The sequence below is a fragment of the Balaenoptera physalus genome, assembly GCF_965194825.1.
Source record: "Balaenoptera physalus genome assembly, chromosome: 5".
In the NCBI taxonomy this organism is placed as follows: Eukaryota; Metazoa; Chordata; class Mammalia; order Artiodactyla; family Balaenopteridae; genus Balaenoptera; species Balaenoptera physalus.
The window spans coordinates 107,621,448-107,638,521 of NC_138884.1; the positions used below are offsets into that span (position 1 = coordinate 107,621,448).

Genomic DNA, 17,074 nt, shown 5'->3' on the forward strand with positions numbered 1-17,074 from the left:
AAACACAAACTCATAGAAACAGAGAATAGATTGGTGGAGCCAGAGGTGACGGGGATGGAGAAATGGATGAAGGGACTCCAGAGTACAAACTTCCAGTTATAATATGAATAAGTTCTGGAAATCTAATGTACAGCATGGTGACTATAGTTAATAATACTCTATTGTATACTTGGAAATTGCTAAGATAGCAGATCTTAAAATTTCTCATCACAAGGAAAAAATTATAACTATGTGTGGTGATGGATGTGTTACCTAAACTTATTGTGATAATCATTTTGCAGTATGTACAAATACCGAGTCATTATGTTGTACATCTTAAACTTATACAGTGCTATATGTCAGTTATATCTCAGTAAAACTGGGGGAGAAAAGAAGTATAAATAGAAGGAATGCAACTGTGACCCTGCATTCCTACAACTCTTCCCAGTGCGTTAAGTGTCCTGAGTCCCTGGATCCAGACTAGTGACAGGTGCCTCTGCATCTGGTGCAGGATGCCCAGAAGGCCTCATCTCCCAGATAACTGGGGACCACTTGTAGCTAAAATAAAAGAGAAAAAATAAACACTTATGCAACCAACTTAAGTACCAACTTTGGACATGACTGAGTTCCAAGGGGGCCAGTGTGGTCACCTTGGTTGAGTTGGGGCTTTATTTTATTTTATATTTTTTGAATTTTATTTTATTTATTTTTTTATACAGCAGGTCCTTATTAGTCATCCATTTTATACACATCAGTGTATACATGTCAATCCCAATCTCCCAATTCATCACACCACCATCCCCGCCCCCCACCGCTTTCCCCCCTTGGTGTCCATACGTTTGTTCTCTACATCTGTGTCTCTATTTCTGCCCTGCCCGGTCATCTGTACCATTTTTCTAGGTTCCACATATATGCGATAATATACGATATTTGTTTTTGTCTTTCTGACTTACTTCACTCTGTATGACAGTCTCTAGATCCATCCATGTCTCTACAAATTACCCAATTTCGTTCCTTTTTATGGCTGAGTAATATTCCATTGTATATATGTACCACATCTTCTTTATCCCTTCATCTGTCGATGGGCATTTAGGGTGCTTCCATGTCCTGGCTATTGTAAATAGTGCTGCAATGAACACTGGGGTGCATGTGTCTTTTTGAATTATGGTTTTCTCTGGGTATATGCCCAGTAGTGGGATTGCTGGGTCATATGGTAATTCTACTTTTAGTTTTTTAAGGAACCTCCATACTGTTCTCCATAGCAGCTGTATCAATTTACATTCCCACCAACAGTGCAAGAGGGTTCCCTTTTCTCCACACCCTCTCCAGCATTTGTTGCTTGTAGATTTTCCAATGATGCCCATTCTAAGTGGTGTGAGGTGATACCTCATTGTAGTTTTGATTTGCATTTCTCTAATAATTAGTGATGTTGAGCAGCTTTTCATGTGCTTCTTGGCCATTTGTATGTCTTCTTTGGAGAAATGTCTATTTAGGTCTTCTGCGCATTTTTGGATTGGGTTGTTTGTTTCTTTTTTTTTGTTGTTTTAAACATCTTTATTGAAGTATAATTGCTTTACAATGGTGTGTTAGTTTCTGCTTTATAACAAAGTGAATCAGTTATACATATACATATGTTCCCATATCTTTTCCCTCTTGCATCTCCCTCCCTCCCACCCTCCCCATCCCACCCCTGTAGGTGGTCACAAAGCACCGAGCTTATCTCCCTGTGCTATGCGGCTGCTTCCCACTAGCTATCTATTTTACATTTGGTAGTGTATATATGTCCATGACACTCTCTCACCCTGTCACATCTCACCCCTCCCCCTCCCCATATCCTCAAGTCCATTCTCTAGTAGGTCTGTGTCTTTATTCCCGTCTTGACACTAGGTTCTTCATGGCCTGTTTGTTTCTTTAATATTGACCTGCATGAGCTGTTTATATATTTTGGAGATTAATCCTTTGTCTGTTGATTTGATTGCAAATATTTTCTCCCATTTTGAGGGTTGTCTTTTCTTCTTGTTTATGGTTTCCTTTGCTGTGCAAAAGCTTTTAAGTTTCATTAGGTCCCATTTGTTTATTTTTGTTTTTATTTCCATTACTCTAGGAGGTGGATCACAAAAGATCTTGCTGTGATTTATGTCAAACAGTGTTCTTCCTATGTTTTCCTCTAAGAGTTTTATAGGGTCCAGTCTTAGATTTAGGTCTCTAATCCATTTTGAGTTTATTTTTGTGTATGGTGTTAGGGAGTGTCCTAATTTCATTCTTTTACATGTATCTGTCCAGTTTTCCCAGCACCACTTATTTAAGAGACTGTCTTTTCTCCATTGTATATTCTTGCCTCCTTTGTCATAGATTAGTTGACCATAGGTGCGTGGGTTTATCTCTGGGCTTTCTATCTTTTTCCATTGATCTATGTTTCTGTTTTTGTGCCAGTATCATATTATCTTGATTACTGTAGCTTTGTAGTATAGTCTGAAGTCAGGGAGTCTGATTCCTTCAGCTCCATATTTTTTCCCTCAATACTGCTTTGGCTATTCGGGGTCTTTTGTGTCTCCATACCAATTTTAAGATTTTTTTGTTCTAGTTCTGTAAAAAATGCCATTGGTAATTTGATAGGGATTGCATTGAATCTGTAGATTGCTTTGGGTAGTATAGTCGTTTTCACAATATTGATTCTTCCAATCCAAGAACATGGTATATCTCTCCATCTGTTTGTATCATCTTTAATTTCTTTCATCAGTGTCTTATAGTTTTCTGCATACAGGTCTTTTGTCTCCCTAGGTAGGTTTATTCCTAGGTATTTTATTCTTTTTGTTGCTATGGTAAATGGGAGTGTTTCCTTAATTTCTCTTTCAGATTTTTCATCAATAGTTGATAGGAATGCAAGAGACTTCTGTGCATTAATTTTGTATTCTGAAACTTTACCAAATTCATTGATTAGCTCTAGTAGTTTTCTGGTGGCATCTTTAGGATTCTCTATGTATAGTATCATGTCAACTGCAAACAGTGACAGTTTTACTTCTTGTTTTCCAATTTGTATTCCTTTTATTTCTTTTTCTTCTCTGATATCCATGGCTAGGACTTCCAAAACTATGTTGAATAATAGTGGTGAGAGTGGACATCCTTGTCTTGTTCCTGATCTTAGAGGAAATGCTTTCAGTTTTTCACCATTAAGAATGATGTTTGCTGTGGGTTTGTAGTATATGGCCTTTATTATGTTGAGGTAGGTTCCCTCTATGAGTTGGGACTTTATTAACAGGGCTGCATCTCTCATCACTCACACTGTTTTACCTCCTCTCCTGAGGAGCTGGAGCTTTCATCCCCAGGAAACTTCTCCAGCATAAAACTCAATGAGACAAATGCAAAAGGCTTATATTCAAAGGCATAAATGAGCCTCCACTGGAAATGCTGCCAGGGTCCTGGCTGAGAAAGGCCTTGTTGTTTTTATCGCATGGATACAAGCATTGGCACTGAATGGAGAGGGTGTAAAGGGAACAAAACCAGCCCCAGTCTGTTTTTCCACACGTTGAAAATGACAGTCTTTGACTTGGGAGGTGTCTTCTTGGTGATCAAGATGAGTCCTTTTATTTTATGGAGGCAATTGAGACAACAGTGGTAAGATGATCCACTCAAGACACATCTACTGGGGAAGGACAGAAGCAAGACACAGTCCAGGCTGCCTGGACAGGCATCAGCCACAAGGAGAGAGGGCCCGTCCATCTGGAGTGAACTGGTGAGGCCCAGGGTCCCTTTCTGCTGTTCTGAGTAGAAACCTAGGGCTAGCAATCAAGGAAGGGGACTGAGAATAGGGACTTTCACATAACCGGAAGGTTCTACACCAATCATCATTCACAATGAATCTTTACTTAGGGCCAAATACTGATATATACAGGTATGTGCTATGCACTTTCCCCATCTGTGAAATTGGTAAAAGAATACTTCACAGAGTTAATTGGTGAAGATTAAATAAGGTAAAGTGCTTTACTGATTAAAAAAAAAAAAAACCCTGAAAATACTGGCACATAACAATAAAAGGAAAGAATGTGATATTGCAAGCTTTTTTCCCACTGGATATTGTTCATGCCAATTCTGACATTGCCCATCAGCTTATTCTAGCCATACATTACCTTCTAAATCCAATATTCTGCTGTGACAATGGAGGAATTAAAGGAATCCCATTTTCTCCAATGGCCCATGCCACACTGTTGGACACTTTCCCCGAGGTCATTAGAATCAGTTGATTACTACCATCAGCTTCAAATGAGAAGGGTACTCCTGGGGAAACAGCAGATTAAATAGGATGTTGTTTAGAAAGAGGGAGTGAGCCCAGTACTAGTAAGAAAGCAGAAAGTAGACAAATGGAACAAAGTGGGTGGGAGTGGTGGGGATGGAACACATAATTCAAATCAACATCACTGAACTTCTTCAGGGAATGACACTCACCATCGGCCACTTGGTTCTATCTCTTGACAGCAGAGTGTAGGCATTATAATGAACGATGCACTCTGGAGTGGGACCAACTGCATGTATATTCTGGTTCTGCCACTTAACAGCTGTGTGGACAAACTACTTAACTTCTCTGAACCTTGGTTTCGTTGTGTATAAAATAAGGAACATAATAGTACCCCCTTTTATGGATTACTGTGAAGACATTCATTTATTCATTCATTCAGTAGATACTTCTTTGAGCTCCTACTTCATGCTGGCACTATTCTGGTCACAAAGATGGCAGTAAAGAAACAAAACTGATAGAAATCCCTGTTCTCATGGAGTTTACATTCAAGTAGGAGAGACAGGTTATAAGCAAGATAAGTAAGAGACATGGGCAGTATGTTAGAGAGTGATAAATGCAAAAGAGAAACAAATTAGGGAAGGTGTATAGAAAATGTGTGTTTGGAGGAGGCAGGGGTTGAACTTTCAGACGGGGTGGCCAGGGAGGGCTCCATGAGAAGTCACTTTTGAATAAGGGCCTGAAGAAAGCGCAAGTGAGACATGTAGGTATCTTGAGAAAGAGCCTTTTTGGCAGAAGGAACAAAGGCAAAGGCCCTAAGGTCAGAGTGTGCCTGGAGTGAGGAACAGCATGTTAAGTGAGGTAAAACTTGCAAAGACTCAGACATGCCTGGCAAACACTGACCACTCCACAGATGCTATTGCTCAGCTATTGTAGCGACGGTAAAGCCTCACTGATTTGGCCCTCACTGATTGGACATTAGTGATAAAAAAAGTCTCAGGGCAGGGCATTTAATCAAGTAAATTAAGTAAAGATTTTCAAGCATGAAATATAGCAACTTCATGCTTTGGGGAGTTCCAGTTAATATTATTAACACAAAAACTCTACCACTGTTAACCCTGTAACAGCATCTTTGTGTTTTTCAAAGATCTTTCCTTCATACTGAGCACTCCATCTTGGATCTTCAAAATAACCCTATATGACATTAAGGGTGTTATTATTAGATCCATTTTATGAATGAGGAAGATGATATTCAAAGAGGTTACATGATTACTAGGATCACACACCTTGTCAGTAGCAGAGCTGCAACTAAAAGCTTAAGCCTCCAGACTTTTAGACTGGTGATCAGTTTTGAGACTCAAAGAATTCTTGAAGATAAAGTTCCAGATATGCTCTTATAATAAAAAATCACCAGGCACGTGAGGAAACAGAATCAGAATCAGACTAATAAGCAGATAGGTGTTGGAATGATCAGATACAGAATATTGAAAAATATTTTAATGTGTTTTAAAGAATAAATGAATGAATTAATGAATAAAAGAAATGATTGACAGTGTCAGAAAAGGACAAAAAGTTGTCAGCACTGATTGTAAAAAACTAAATAGACGGGGCTTCCCTGGTGGCACAGCGGTTGAGAATCTGCCTGCCAATGCAGGGGACATGGGTTCGAGCCCTGGTCTGGGAAGATCCCACATGCCGCGAAGCAACTAGGCCCGTGAGCCACAACTACTGAGCCTGCGCGTCTGGAGCCTGTGCTCTGCAACAAGAGAGGCCGCGATAGTGAGAGGCCCGTGCACCGCGATGAAGAGTGGCCCCCGCTTGCCGCAACTAGAGAAAGCCCTTGCACAGAAACAAAGACCCAACACAACCAAAAAAAAAAAAAAAATATATATATATATATATAAATAAATAAATAAATTTAAGCAGGTAAATAACAGGATCTTTAAAAAAAAAAAAACTAAATAGAATTTCTAGAGGTGAAGAATATAATCATTGAAACGAAAAATGCAGTGATGAGTTTCAATGACTGGACACAGCCAAAAAGTGAATTCATGATTTGGAAGACTGACTTAAAGAAATTGCACAGAATATAAAAGTGAAAAAAAGAGATGTCAAGTATATTAAAGAGAGGTTAAAAAACATGGTGGACAGAGTGAGATGGTCCATCATATATTTAATCAGAATTGTAGAAGAAGATAAGAGAGAATATTATTTAATAATCCCCCTATTATTTATTTCAAACTTTCCAGCCTTACAAATAACACTGTGAGGTACATTTTTTTTTATGCACAAAGTTTTGTCTTCATTTCAAATTGTTTTCTTAGGAAAGATTCCTAGAAGTTGAATTAAGGTGTCATTGGCAATCTAAAGGCCCTTAATTCACACGGTAAAACTACTTTACACTTGCATAGTTATATGAATTTTCTGGCCACCCATAGTATATAAAAATGACTTTGCCAAAAATTGTATATGATTATTGCTTTAATTTAAGTTTCTGATAGCAATTTTATAATTGTCTGCTTGTCTGATAAGTGAAAAAAAAGATATGTTCAAATTTGACCATGGATCCGTGAGCCAATGAGGCTTTCCATACCGCTGCCAACTCCCTCGTGGTCCAGTGTCACATGCTGGTTACTGCTAAACTCCACTTCTTCAGTGGGAGCTCTTCCAGTGACAACAGTAGTTTCAGGAATAGGCAGAAACACTTCTGCTAGCAAGGTGGTACCACTGTGTCCAACTGTTTCATATACCTGAAATTGAGGAAGGGAAACAGCCAAATAAAAACAGCAATAAAGGGTGCTTACTCCCAGATAATGAGTACATTTTTCTGTGCTGGTCACTGTTCTAGTCAAGAGCGCCCATCTCAGAGTGGAAAGTTGAGTTGTGTTGCTATGGTCTCCATGGAGACCAGGTTATACCCTATTTATGGTCACGTTGTTGGCACCCTGTCCTCTTGCCTGGCCTAATCTCCTGGGGTAGAGAGGTTAATCAAATTATCAGGCGACTGCAATTGTTTCTATGTCAGACTAATACACAGTAGTTTGGAGAATGGGCTTCCTCTTTCTCCTGGTTCAGATTATTTCAGAGAGAAACGCCATCAGGTTGAAAGGTGGGACAATAGGGACATGTCACTAGATGGTTTATTATCTGCACCAACCTCAAAGTCAGTAGGGAACGCACCATACCTAGAAGTACTCTAGGGTATCAGGTTCAAATCTGTTATTGGGTAAATCTCTCAAAGTTCTTTCCTTCAAGACCTCATTTTATTTGTTAGTTGCTGAAATCCTATCCAGCTTCTTCTCAGACCTTCTCCCAAAATGGAGCTAACTTGACCACCTGTAGCTCTGATACTAATTACTGTGGTGTGTCTTTCTGTAATGCCATCACCATGAGATGAAGGACCCATTGCCAGGGCAACCACAGATTATGAATATACAATACAGTCTCAGTAGGACCCTCTGCTTCCCTGTATTCTTGGGTCATTTCTTTTGTATTCTTCCCCTGTATTCTTGGGTCATTTCTTTTGTGGTAAAAGATAAAATATTCCACAGCTCTGCTGGCTTCCTTTCTATGTTTTATTCTTTCTTCCCATGAGGCCTCTCTGGCTGGTACACATTTCTCTAAAATGCAAATTTTACTCTTTTATTTCTACAAATTAAGCACTCCTATTTTTCTTCTTATGCAATAGAGTTCCCTCTGATTAATACTTTCCATTTACCACCTGAATGCACAAAAATGACACTATGGAGCCTCTCTGCCTACCCTCTCCGTATCATGTGATATGAATTCTTTTCCAAGGATAAGGATGAGGATGGATTTGTACTGGACTGCTGTCCTGGCTTCATCTCCCTGGTATCTACCTGCTCACATTTGCAAGATGGCTGATTGAGCTTTGAGGGGCTACTGGGGCAAAGACAAAGCAGAGACTGCATAGGAACTGAACTCAAAACCCCAGACTTAGTACCACTGTGAGGTAGTCTAACAGGCTGGGTGCACCAAGAAACCTGTGATTGTGCAGGGCTTACCTCTGCCTAATTCAGGGGCTCAGCAGGAAGCCCATGAGTGGCACATTAAAGCCATGCTCTCCAAATTCATCTTTATCAGTAGATAGGTGATATTTTTTTCCTTATTAAAAACATCTTTTAGGGAAAATTTCAAATATATGTAATCTTAGAAGAATAATATACCATGAACCCATCACCTACCTAGCTTCAATTACCATTAACTTATGGCCAATATGGTTTTATCTACACTCTCAACCATTTGACTCTCCACCAGTATTTTGAACTCAGACATCATTTTACTGTAAATGTTTCAATACGTATCTCTAAAAGAGAAGAATATAAAAAGGCATAATTACAATACTATTATCACAGCAATTCCTTAATAACGTCAAATATCAGTAAGTTTCAAATGCTCCTTAGAGTCTCAAAAAATTACTTTGAATTAATATCACAATTTATTCCATACATTGCAATTGATTGGTATGTCCCTCAAGGCTCTATTAATTTATAGGTGATCCCCCTTTCTTTTTACATTTTTTAACACTTTTTCTCTATATTTGTATTGGCTCAGAACTCTAATGGAGAAAGGACGGCCATTTTTTTTGCTTACCTCAACCTCTCATAAGAACCTGCCGTTTTATAATATCACAGACCTTAAAGAACATGTAGCAGGTTGTTGTTTATTGCACAGGAGACCTTGGTTTGACCTATTCAATTATGAACTCACCGGCATCAAGTTTCAGTCTGAGAAAATGGTGGGTTTTTCTTTAAAATTTTTTGTACTTCCCCCCCCAAATTTTAATTCACTGAGACATTCCTTTGTATGAAGCCATCTGTTATCTCGTTTAATCTTAACCACAATCCTATGAAGGACGGTTTGTGGTAAAGATTAAGAGAGATAACAGACCCAGCAATTCTAGATTATGGATGTGTGTGGCTCGACAAAGGGGAGAAACTTCCCCTAGTCCCTCATCTCTTAAGTCACAAAGCTGCGATTTGAATCTACAACTGTTTCACTTCAAAACTCTTACATTTTTTCTTACATCTTCCTCATTGGTCAAGGAAAATCAGAAAGGTGATTAAACAATTAAGAAACCTTTTAAAGCCATAACCATGATCCATAAAGTATAATTACTTTAGATAGATTGGTGAGAAATAATGACTGAAAGATAATTTAAAATCTGAATGAAAGAACCACAAAACATGGAAGTGCTATAGAAACAATGGCTACAATCAAAGGTTAAAGGATCACCTTAGCATAGGCCATCGTGATCAAAAGACCATCGAACTCCTCCTGTCTCTGACTTCCTCTCAGACTCTCAAGGGACTTGGTCTCTCAGCAAGGCGAGGGTGCACTGCCCACTTCGTGCAGGGGCTTTACCTCCCTGGAAGGTGCCCCTGCTGTACTGGACACTGAGTGAGACCTGCCACATGCCCACCCATACTTCCTTAGGTGCCACCACCTTTCCCTGTGATTTCCTTGTGGGAATGCTTATCCCCTCTATTGAAATTCGTTGTTTATGCATCATTTGTCTTACTGGATGGTGAGATTCCTGAGAGTAGGGATCTTGTTTGATTTCCCTTTGACTGCTCAGTACCTACTATCTGTGAATTAATATATTTAGAAGGGAGCAGGTTAACTGTTTTTTTTTTTTTTTTTCTGATTTTGTAGACAAAATTTATTTATTTATTTATTTTTACAGAAGAGACTATTTATTTAGAATGAGAACAAATCACAACAAAGTATAAATTTTAAAAAGCTGACAAATGCTATAAACTCACAAAATCCAGAAAAATAACACTACAATCAATTTTAGAACATTTCGTCACCCTGACAAAACTCTCATACCTGTTAGCCATTATTTCCCTTTTCACCTCCCCTTCCCGACAGCCCTAGGCAACCACAAATATACTCTGTCTCTATAGCTCTGCCTATTCTGGACATTTTAAGTAAACGGACTCATACACCTTGTGATTCTTTGTAACTGAACTGACTTCTTTCACTTAGCTTTCATTCTTAATGCTTTAAAGAATCACCCATGTTGTACCATGTATCAGTACTTTGTTCTTTTTTTATTGCCAAATAATATTTCATTGTGTGGCTATGTCACATTTTACTTGATGGGTATTTGGGTTGTTTCCACTTTTTGACTATTATGAATAATGCTTGTATGAACGATCAACATCATTATCCGTCAGGGAAATGCAAAGCAAAACCACACTGAGATACTATTTCACACCCACAAGGAGGGCTGCAATCAAAAAGGCAAATGATAACAAGTGTTGGCAAGGATGTCGAGAACATGGAAACTCACACACTGCTGGTGGGAATGTAAAATAACGCAGCCACTTTGGAAAGCAATCTGGCAGTTCCTCAAAAGGTTAAACATAGAACTGTTAATAGAAGTAAGTTGTTAGATGATAAATCCGTGGAATGGAATTGTTTTCTTCTCTGAACAGCTGGTAGACTTGGGTGTAGTATGGCTCTCAGATTTTTTTTACCTGACTTGTTTTACTCCCCACGTGGCTGTCAGCTCCTCCCACAGCCTGCAGAGGGCAGTGTGGTGGACAGGACAGGGCAGGCTTGTGGTTCAACTGGTCTGGGACTGAATCCTGACATTGCAACTTACTGGCTGTGCTGTGTGACCTTGGGCATGACATCCCCCTCACTTTTGCTCTCATTGTAAAATGAGGATGTTACCCAAAGCTCAGCAGGAAGGCAGTGGTGCAGTTTAGCTGAGATGGATGAAAAGTCTCTTTCCCTCTGTATGAGCTCAATAAATGTTTCTTCCCTCTTCGTTTGGGCATACAATTGACAACAAGCATGTGCATTTTTATAATACTTTGAAGTTTACAAAGGTCTTTCATAAACATGATTACATTTCCCAAATATCTCATTAAATATTGTTGGTCAATTGATTTTATTCAGCTTTATGACAAAAGACTTTTATTTAACATAAATTTTAACTTGTAAGAATGTCTTTTCAAGACACACTATTTTTTTTCAAGGAAGACATTAAGTTTCTGAGGCCTTATAGGAATTTTATGGCATATTCCATATTTATAATTAAATCGTCTATATTTCTGGGAACCCAAAGGCAAGGAGGTGAAAAACAAACTACATTAAACCTTAAATGCTTTAAAAAAATCAGGAGCTAATAAAACCCTTCAAGTTAAGGCAATAGAAACCATACCAACTGTCAGAAAATACCATTTATGCTGGTAAAATGCTTCACAAGATGACATAAATGCAGTATTTAGTATTTAGTTAAATTTTGCCTGACTTTGTGTCTCTCTTAACCACTCCTGTGACTAATGAATTCCCAAACAGCCCAACACCCAGGGCAACTAAATCAGGGTGTGAAACACATCTAAAAATAAAAACAAATCCAAGTATTTTTCAGATTCCTTATATCCCCTTCCATAATAGAATTCAGTGTTTGTTTACTCAGCTGGACAGGACAAAGTTTCTATATTATCTGACTCCAGTGGCTTTGCAAAAATATCCCTGCTAGACTTTAATAGTTTATCAAGTATTTTATTGTGGAAGGACCTTAAGAGATGTCTCTGAGCTTCTGTTTTGATTTTTAATTCCTTGTGGATGTGCCTATGCTGGTCACCACGGTTAACGATGGCCAATAAAACACGCAGTTACTACATAAAGGGCATTTCTGGTAGATGTCAGTGGAAGGGTCTGTTTCCCCATCTCCGGAAACACATTCCTGTCTAGTGTCAGAGAGGAAATGAATTGGAGAGTCTTGGTGCTGAGTCTGTAGGACAGAGGCAACTACAAACTCTGGGGGAATGGAGGGTTTGCTGATTGGGACTACTGTCTCAGAAGGTAATTATCAACTTTTTTTTTAAATAAGGAAAAATGGATACCATCCCACAAAGCCAAAAAAAAAAAAATCCAAAAATTTCCTAAACTTTTTACCCTACTTTTTTAAGGTAGCCAGTTGATGTTTTGTAAAATAAGAATTTCTTTTATTTAAATTAAACTTTAACATGTAAGATCTGTCTTTTCAAGACACCCTAACTTTTTAAATAGCAGTTCTATTTAATGCTAGGATGAAATGCTATTTTTAAAAATCAGAAAATGGGCACTTTGGGCTTTATAGGTATTTGCAAATCACTTTTTGTATAATTAAGTTTAATTTTCGTTTTCTTTCTACGTCAGGGGCTCTCAGCCTCAGCACTGTTGACATTTGGGGCTGAACAATTCTTTGTTGCAGTATACTGTCCTGTACACTGTAAGATGTTTAACAGCATCTCTGGCCTCGACTTATTAGAGGTGCCAGTAGCTCCTCACCACTTGTGATCATTAAAATGTCTCCAGACATTGCCCAAAGGCGCCCCCCACCGGGGGGGGGGGCAACATAATCTCCATTGAGAAGCACTGCTCTAAGCAAAATGAATGTTTGTGTGTGTGTGTTTGAAGGTGGAATGTTAATGAAGAAACAAGGCAGGAAATATAATTTATGTTCAACTGTTCAAAAATTCCTGTTGTATAAAGCAAGGCAGCAGTGAATTCAGAATAGCAATTCGATCAGCTGCTACCAAATTGGAACTATTTATGTGATTCTTATTAACTTCTCCTGCATTTGGAATGGTGTTTGCTTTAACTCAACACTCTGGTGCAGATTTACCTGCTAACGGTATCTAGAACTGTATAGATAAGACAAACCTTAGAAACGTAGGGGCATTAAGTTTAGATAAAAAAGAATCCATCGTGAAGTAGTTTATACTGCATGGTCTTAAGTCATGTTTCTCTTATTTAAAAACCTAAACAAAACAAAGCAAAACAAAACACAGCAGTTTCATATTTTGCACATGGTGGTGTTGGATTTGGTATAAGTGGCTGTCCTGTAATCTCAGCCACCGGTGATGTTATCGTCCAGTCTGTTAATTGTCTCTTGGTTGATGTCCCCATTTCCCTTCAGTGTTGGATCAAACCTTCCTTACTCTTGTGCCCACAGACTCCCTTCCTTCACTGAAAAGGCTGTGGGCATTGGAGGTGAACCCCCTTACGGCCAGCCCTCCACCCCGTCCCTTGTGTCATCACTCTTGACTCAAAGGACCATGCTATTCTGTCTTGATCCCACCCCTCCCAGTATCCTGTGGCATTCCTTCCCTCAACACTCCCACCCTCTTTCCTTCCTTTCTCCCACCCACTCCCCCTACAACCTTCCTTTTTATTTTCCAAGGCATCAATCTTTTCTGGACTGGCTTCTTTTTCCACAGCTGACAAATGTGTTCCAGTCAACTACACCCTAAAGTAAACTACGGTCTCCTTTCAGACCCCTGATCCATTTCCCTCCTTCCTTTCCCTGCCAGGCTTCTGGGAGGGAGTCTCCTTTTGGTATCTTTATTTTCTCTCCCCCTGTCCCAGTGAGCTACAGGAGGGTTATCAAGGACACTTGTCCAAAGAGGATTGTTTTTCCCACGTGGAGAGTGCAATTCTGCAGAAGAGCCAGAGAAATCAGGAGAGGCTCTGGAAAGGGAAACTCGAGTTATTGCCAACTTGGTTAAAAGGAAAAGTTCCCTATCTCAATCTGCATGCCAGGAATATGAAAGCTCAACAGGACTAATTCATAAGGAAAAAATAATAATGCTAAGATATTTCAAAGCCACCCAGCAGTATTATACAACAGCTGTTAGTTTTGGGGAGTCAAGAAGATGAATACGGGGTGATATTATAGATGTGAATGATAAGGAAGTGAAGGTCATTATCACAAAGCTTTTTTATTTCTAAATCAAACTTCATTTTTGTGAAACACCAAGCATTTATTTTGGAATGACTTCAGAAGCCAGACCTTTTCAAGACCTTTCTGGAAGGGCTCTGGTCCCATTCCAGCTCCCATCCTGTGAAGTCCCATCTCACCCTTCCCTTGGGGCCAACTTTGATTCCTTTTCTTTTTACTCCCTCTAGTCAAACCATCATCAAGTCCTGTCAATCCTTCTTTCAAGGCTGCAGTGTTGCTCTAATTAATTCCTTCCTCCCATTTCCGCTGTGAGGGCCCAACCTCATCCCCTCACTCCTGGCTTTCTGGGCCAGCCTGTGGACTTATCTTCTGCTTTGTAGGGCTGCCCTGGCTTTCCTATCTCAAGCCTGGCTAGGAAACACTGAGCCTTGTGGTTCAAAACATGCAAGAAGTCAAACATCACAATCAACACAGTTCCCTTCAACAGTCCTGTGTATCGTACTGCGCTGAGCGTTGCTTCTTTGTAGTTGTCTCTCTCGCATCTCCTAGCTGGATTTAAAGCGCCCTGAGACAGGGCCGTGTGTACCTCCCTTCCCTGTATACATGTCTTCCAACGCTCCACTACACTTCTGGCTCAGCATCAGACCCTCAGCTGGCTCTCAACAATTACACAACATTCAGGGCTTGGTTGTTGAGTCATCAACTGACGCATTATAGTTCTGACAATCTTGGAACATTTTCTGAAACACATTACCCTCTAAAGAAATTTGATAGCACTGGCATAAACAGATGCATTTAAGGTGATTTTTCTTACCCTCCTGAAGTTGCCAGTAATCCTTGAAACTTCCCTAATTCAAAACTTGCAGTTATATGGAAAATTTCCAAATGGCACAGTACTATTCCTAGACAGTCGAAATACGATATCCTCTAAATTAATTTCATCTATAACCACTACTCAATTATAAAAAATTAGGCCATTGAGCCATTATGATATGTAATTTGATCAGTTATCAAATCTTTATGGATAGTTTAAGAACTTACCCAAGACTCCTTTAATTTGTAATTTTTTAAAGAAGATAACATGATTCAGCTCTTAAGGCCAAGATAATAGCTTACAAGTATATTCTTAATATTGTAGGATAAAGTTTTGTTTTTTTATTTAAAAATTCATTTCATAATATTTTAGAGAATACCCTTTTCACATTACTTTAAAAAATTGTTTTGATTGTTAACATCCATAGCAAGTTAATATTCAAGAGAGTCAATGGGAGATAGTATAGGAGGCTTCCTTTATGTTTTAGAATATATGTGAAATAAAGTCCTGGTACATTAGTGGGAGGTGGAGGATGTCTTTCCTTACATGGTAATTCAGAACATTTAGAATGGCCCAGAGTGGGAGAGGGTTTCACAGACTGGCCAGGTGCTCTGAGCTCTCACCAACCAACAGGGACGCAGGCCGGACACCCGGATGCCAGAGCCTTCTCTCCTGTCCTTCGCACTAGCTTCAGGGTGGGAGGGTCTCTTTCCGAGGCCCCCAGTCCTTCCTACCTGCCGTGTTCTGTCTGCTGCTCTCCCCGGCCTCACTCTAGCTCTCTATCTGATCTTCTCACGTGAATCTCGGTCTTCCTCAACATCAGTTTTTCCTCTGCAGGGGAGGAAGGGGAGGAGGAGTCAAGGATGAATCTCAAACAAGGGGGCAAACTCTGCATAGCTGAAATCTTTGCTATTCTGTGGATGTGGAACAGGTTAAGACTCTTAAGGGCCCCCAGCAACCTCTCATGGTGACGAGCAGGTGACAGCAAAGCATCGAGCTGGCTTTTGGAGTTTGTGTTTATTTACTTTCTCCATCAAGTTTTATTCTTCACTTAGACAGTTTTCCCTGTGCAGTTAAGTCTTGCTTTAAACTGTAGCTTAAGCACACGCAAGTGTGCAGGGCCAGGGCAGGAGGGTTCATGTGGGAAGCAGCAAAGATGTGGGGCTTCAGAACCAGGAGGGTGTGACCCTCCGCCCAAAGGCAGTTGGATTTTAAATGTTCCAAAGCCCTTCGCCATGCAAACAGAAAGACACTGCCTTCAGGCTCTGCACTGCAGAGAATCTCTGGCTAAGAAAGGCCTCTCTTAATCAGGTGTTAGTGGTACAAAGAATACCAGATTTTCTAATTTCAACAAATCTGAAATGGGATTGTGTCTTTGGATCCATGGTGCCTCGTAGTTAAGTGACTCAAATAATGGTGCCTCTCACAGGGAGAGATGCTGGGATGAAACCCAGTCAGCAGGATCCCAGAGCCCCTCAGACACAACTTTGCTAAGAGGACGGAGGAAGAGGAGCCCTCCATGTAGGCAGTCAGGCTCAGCAGGGGCTCCAGAGGAGAGGGGACAGACAGTCGGCGTGGACCTGGCACCACGGGCAGGGTTGTTAGTACCAGGCAAGCCCACCAGCCATCCCCCTGGAGGTGCCCTTGGCTTCCCTTCCCAGTGCAGAGCTGGGTGACTCTCTGCTCTCACCTTCAGGTACCATCACCCCATCATGCAGAAATGTAGAGATTATTTTCCCACGGAGATTCATAGGGAATGTTCAGGCTTAAGAAAAACTCACATTTTCACCAAACCTCCGCATTCAATCCCCTTTCTCCTATCATTCTTTACTTTAACAAAATCTCCTTACTTTCTCCTCTCACCCATATTAAGTTGAGCAGCAAAGTAAGTTCGTTCTGGTTTTCTTTAGTTCCCAAATACATAGACATTTTCTTTAAAATCAGATGGGTTTTTGCAGAATTATATGAGTGACTGGACTAAGCCTGGCACTAAACTTTCCAGAAAAACATTTTCCAATTTTGTAGCTATCAATGCTGTGATCAGCACAGCAAAGGAATTTGGCTTGAGTCATGATGCTAGGTGCTTTGTACATGAGGATCACCCTCGGCCCTCACCACCCCCAGATCAGGGATGAAAGGAGAAGGACAAAATTGCCACAGTCTCTGGAAAGCCCCAAACCCAGGTGGTTGACCTTGGGTGCCCAGTGCTGACCCGTTCAGGGTCATCGTCTCATTTCTTGGCATCCCTACTTCATTCTGAGCATTTCTACTGTGCTTCCTTCCCACTGTCAAAATAACCCCCTATCTTAGCTGTTTCAAACTTCCTCTACCAGTTTTAGAAGGT

General features: G+C 40.1%; 1 protein-coding gene across 6 annotated transcripts in view; it reads right to left on the reverse strand.

Annotated features, from left to right (window-relative positions):
* CC2D2A (coiled-coil and C2 domain containing 2A) overlaps positions 1-17,074 on the reverse strand; it is a 275,853-nt gene that overhangs the window by 53,036 nt on the left and 205,743 nt on the right. For all 6 annotated transcript variants that reach the window (XM_082461969.1, XM_082461973.1, XM_082461970.1 and 3 more), the window contains 2 exons: positions 6,804-6,960; positions 4,107-4,254 (listed from right to left, as the gene is read on the reverse strand). In XM_082461969.1, the coding sequence (XP_082318095.1) occupies positions 4,107-4,254; positions 6,804-6,960 (305 nt within the window). The remainder of the gene's footprint in view (positions 1-4,106; positions 4,255-6,803; positions 6,961-17,074) is intronic.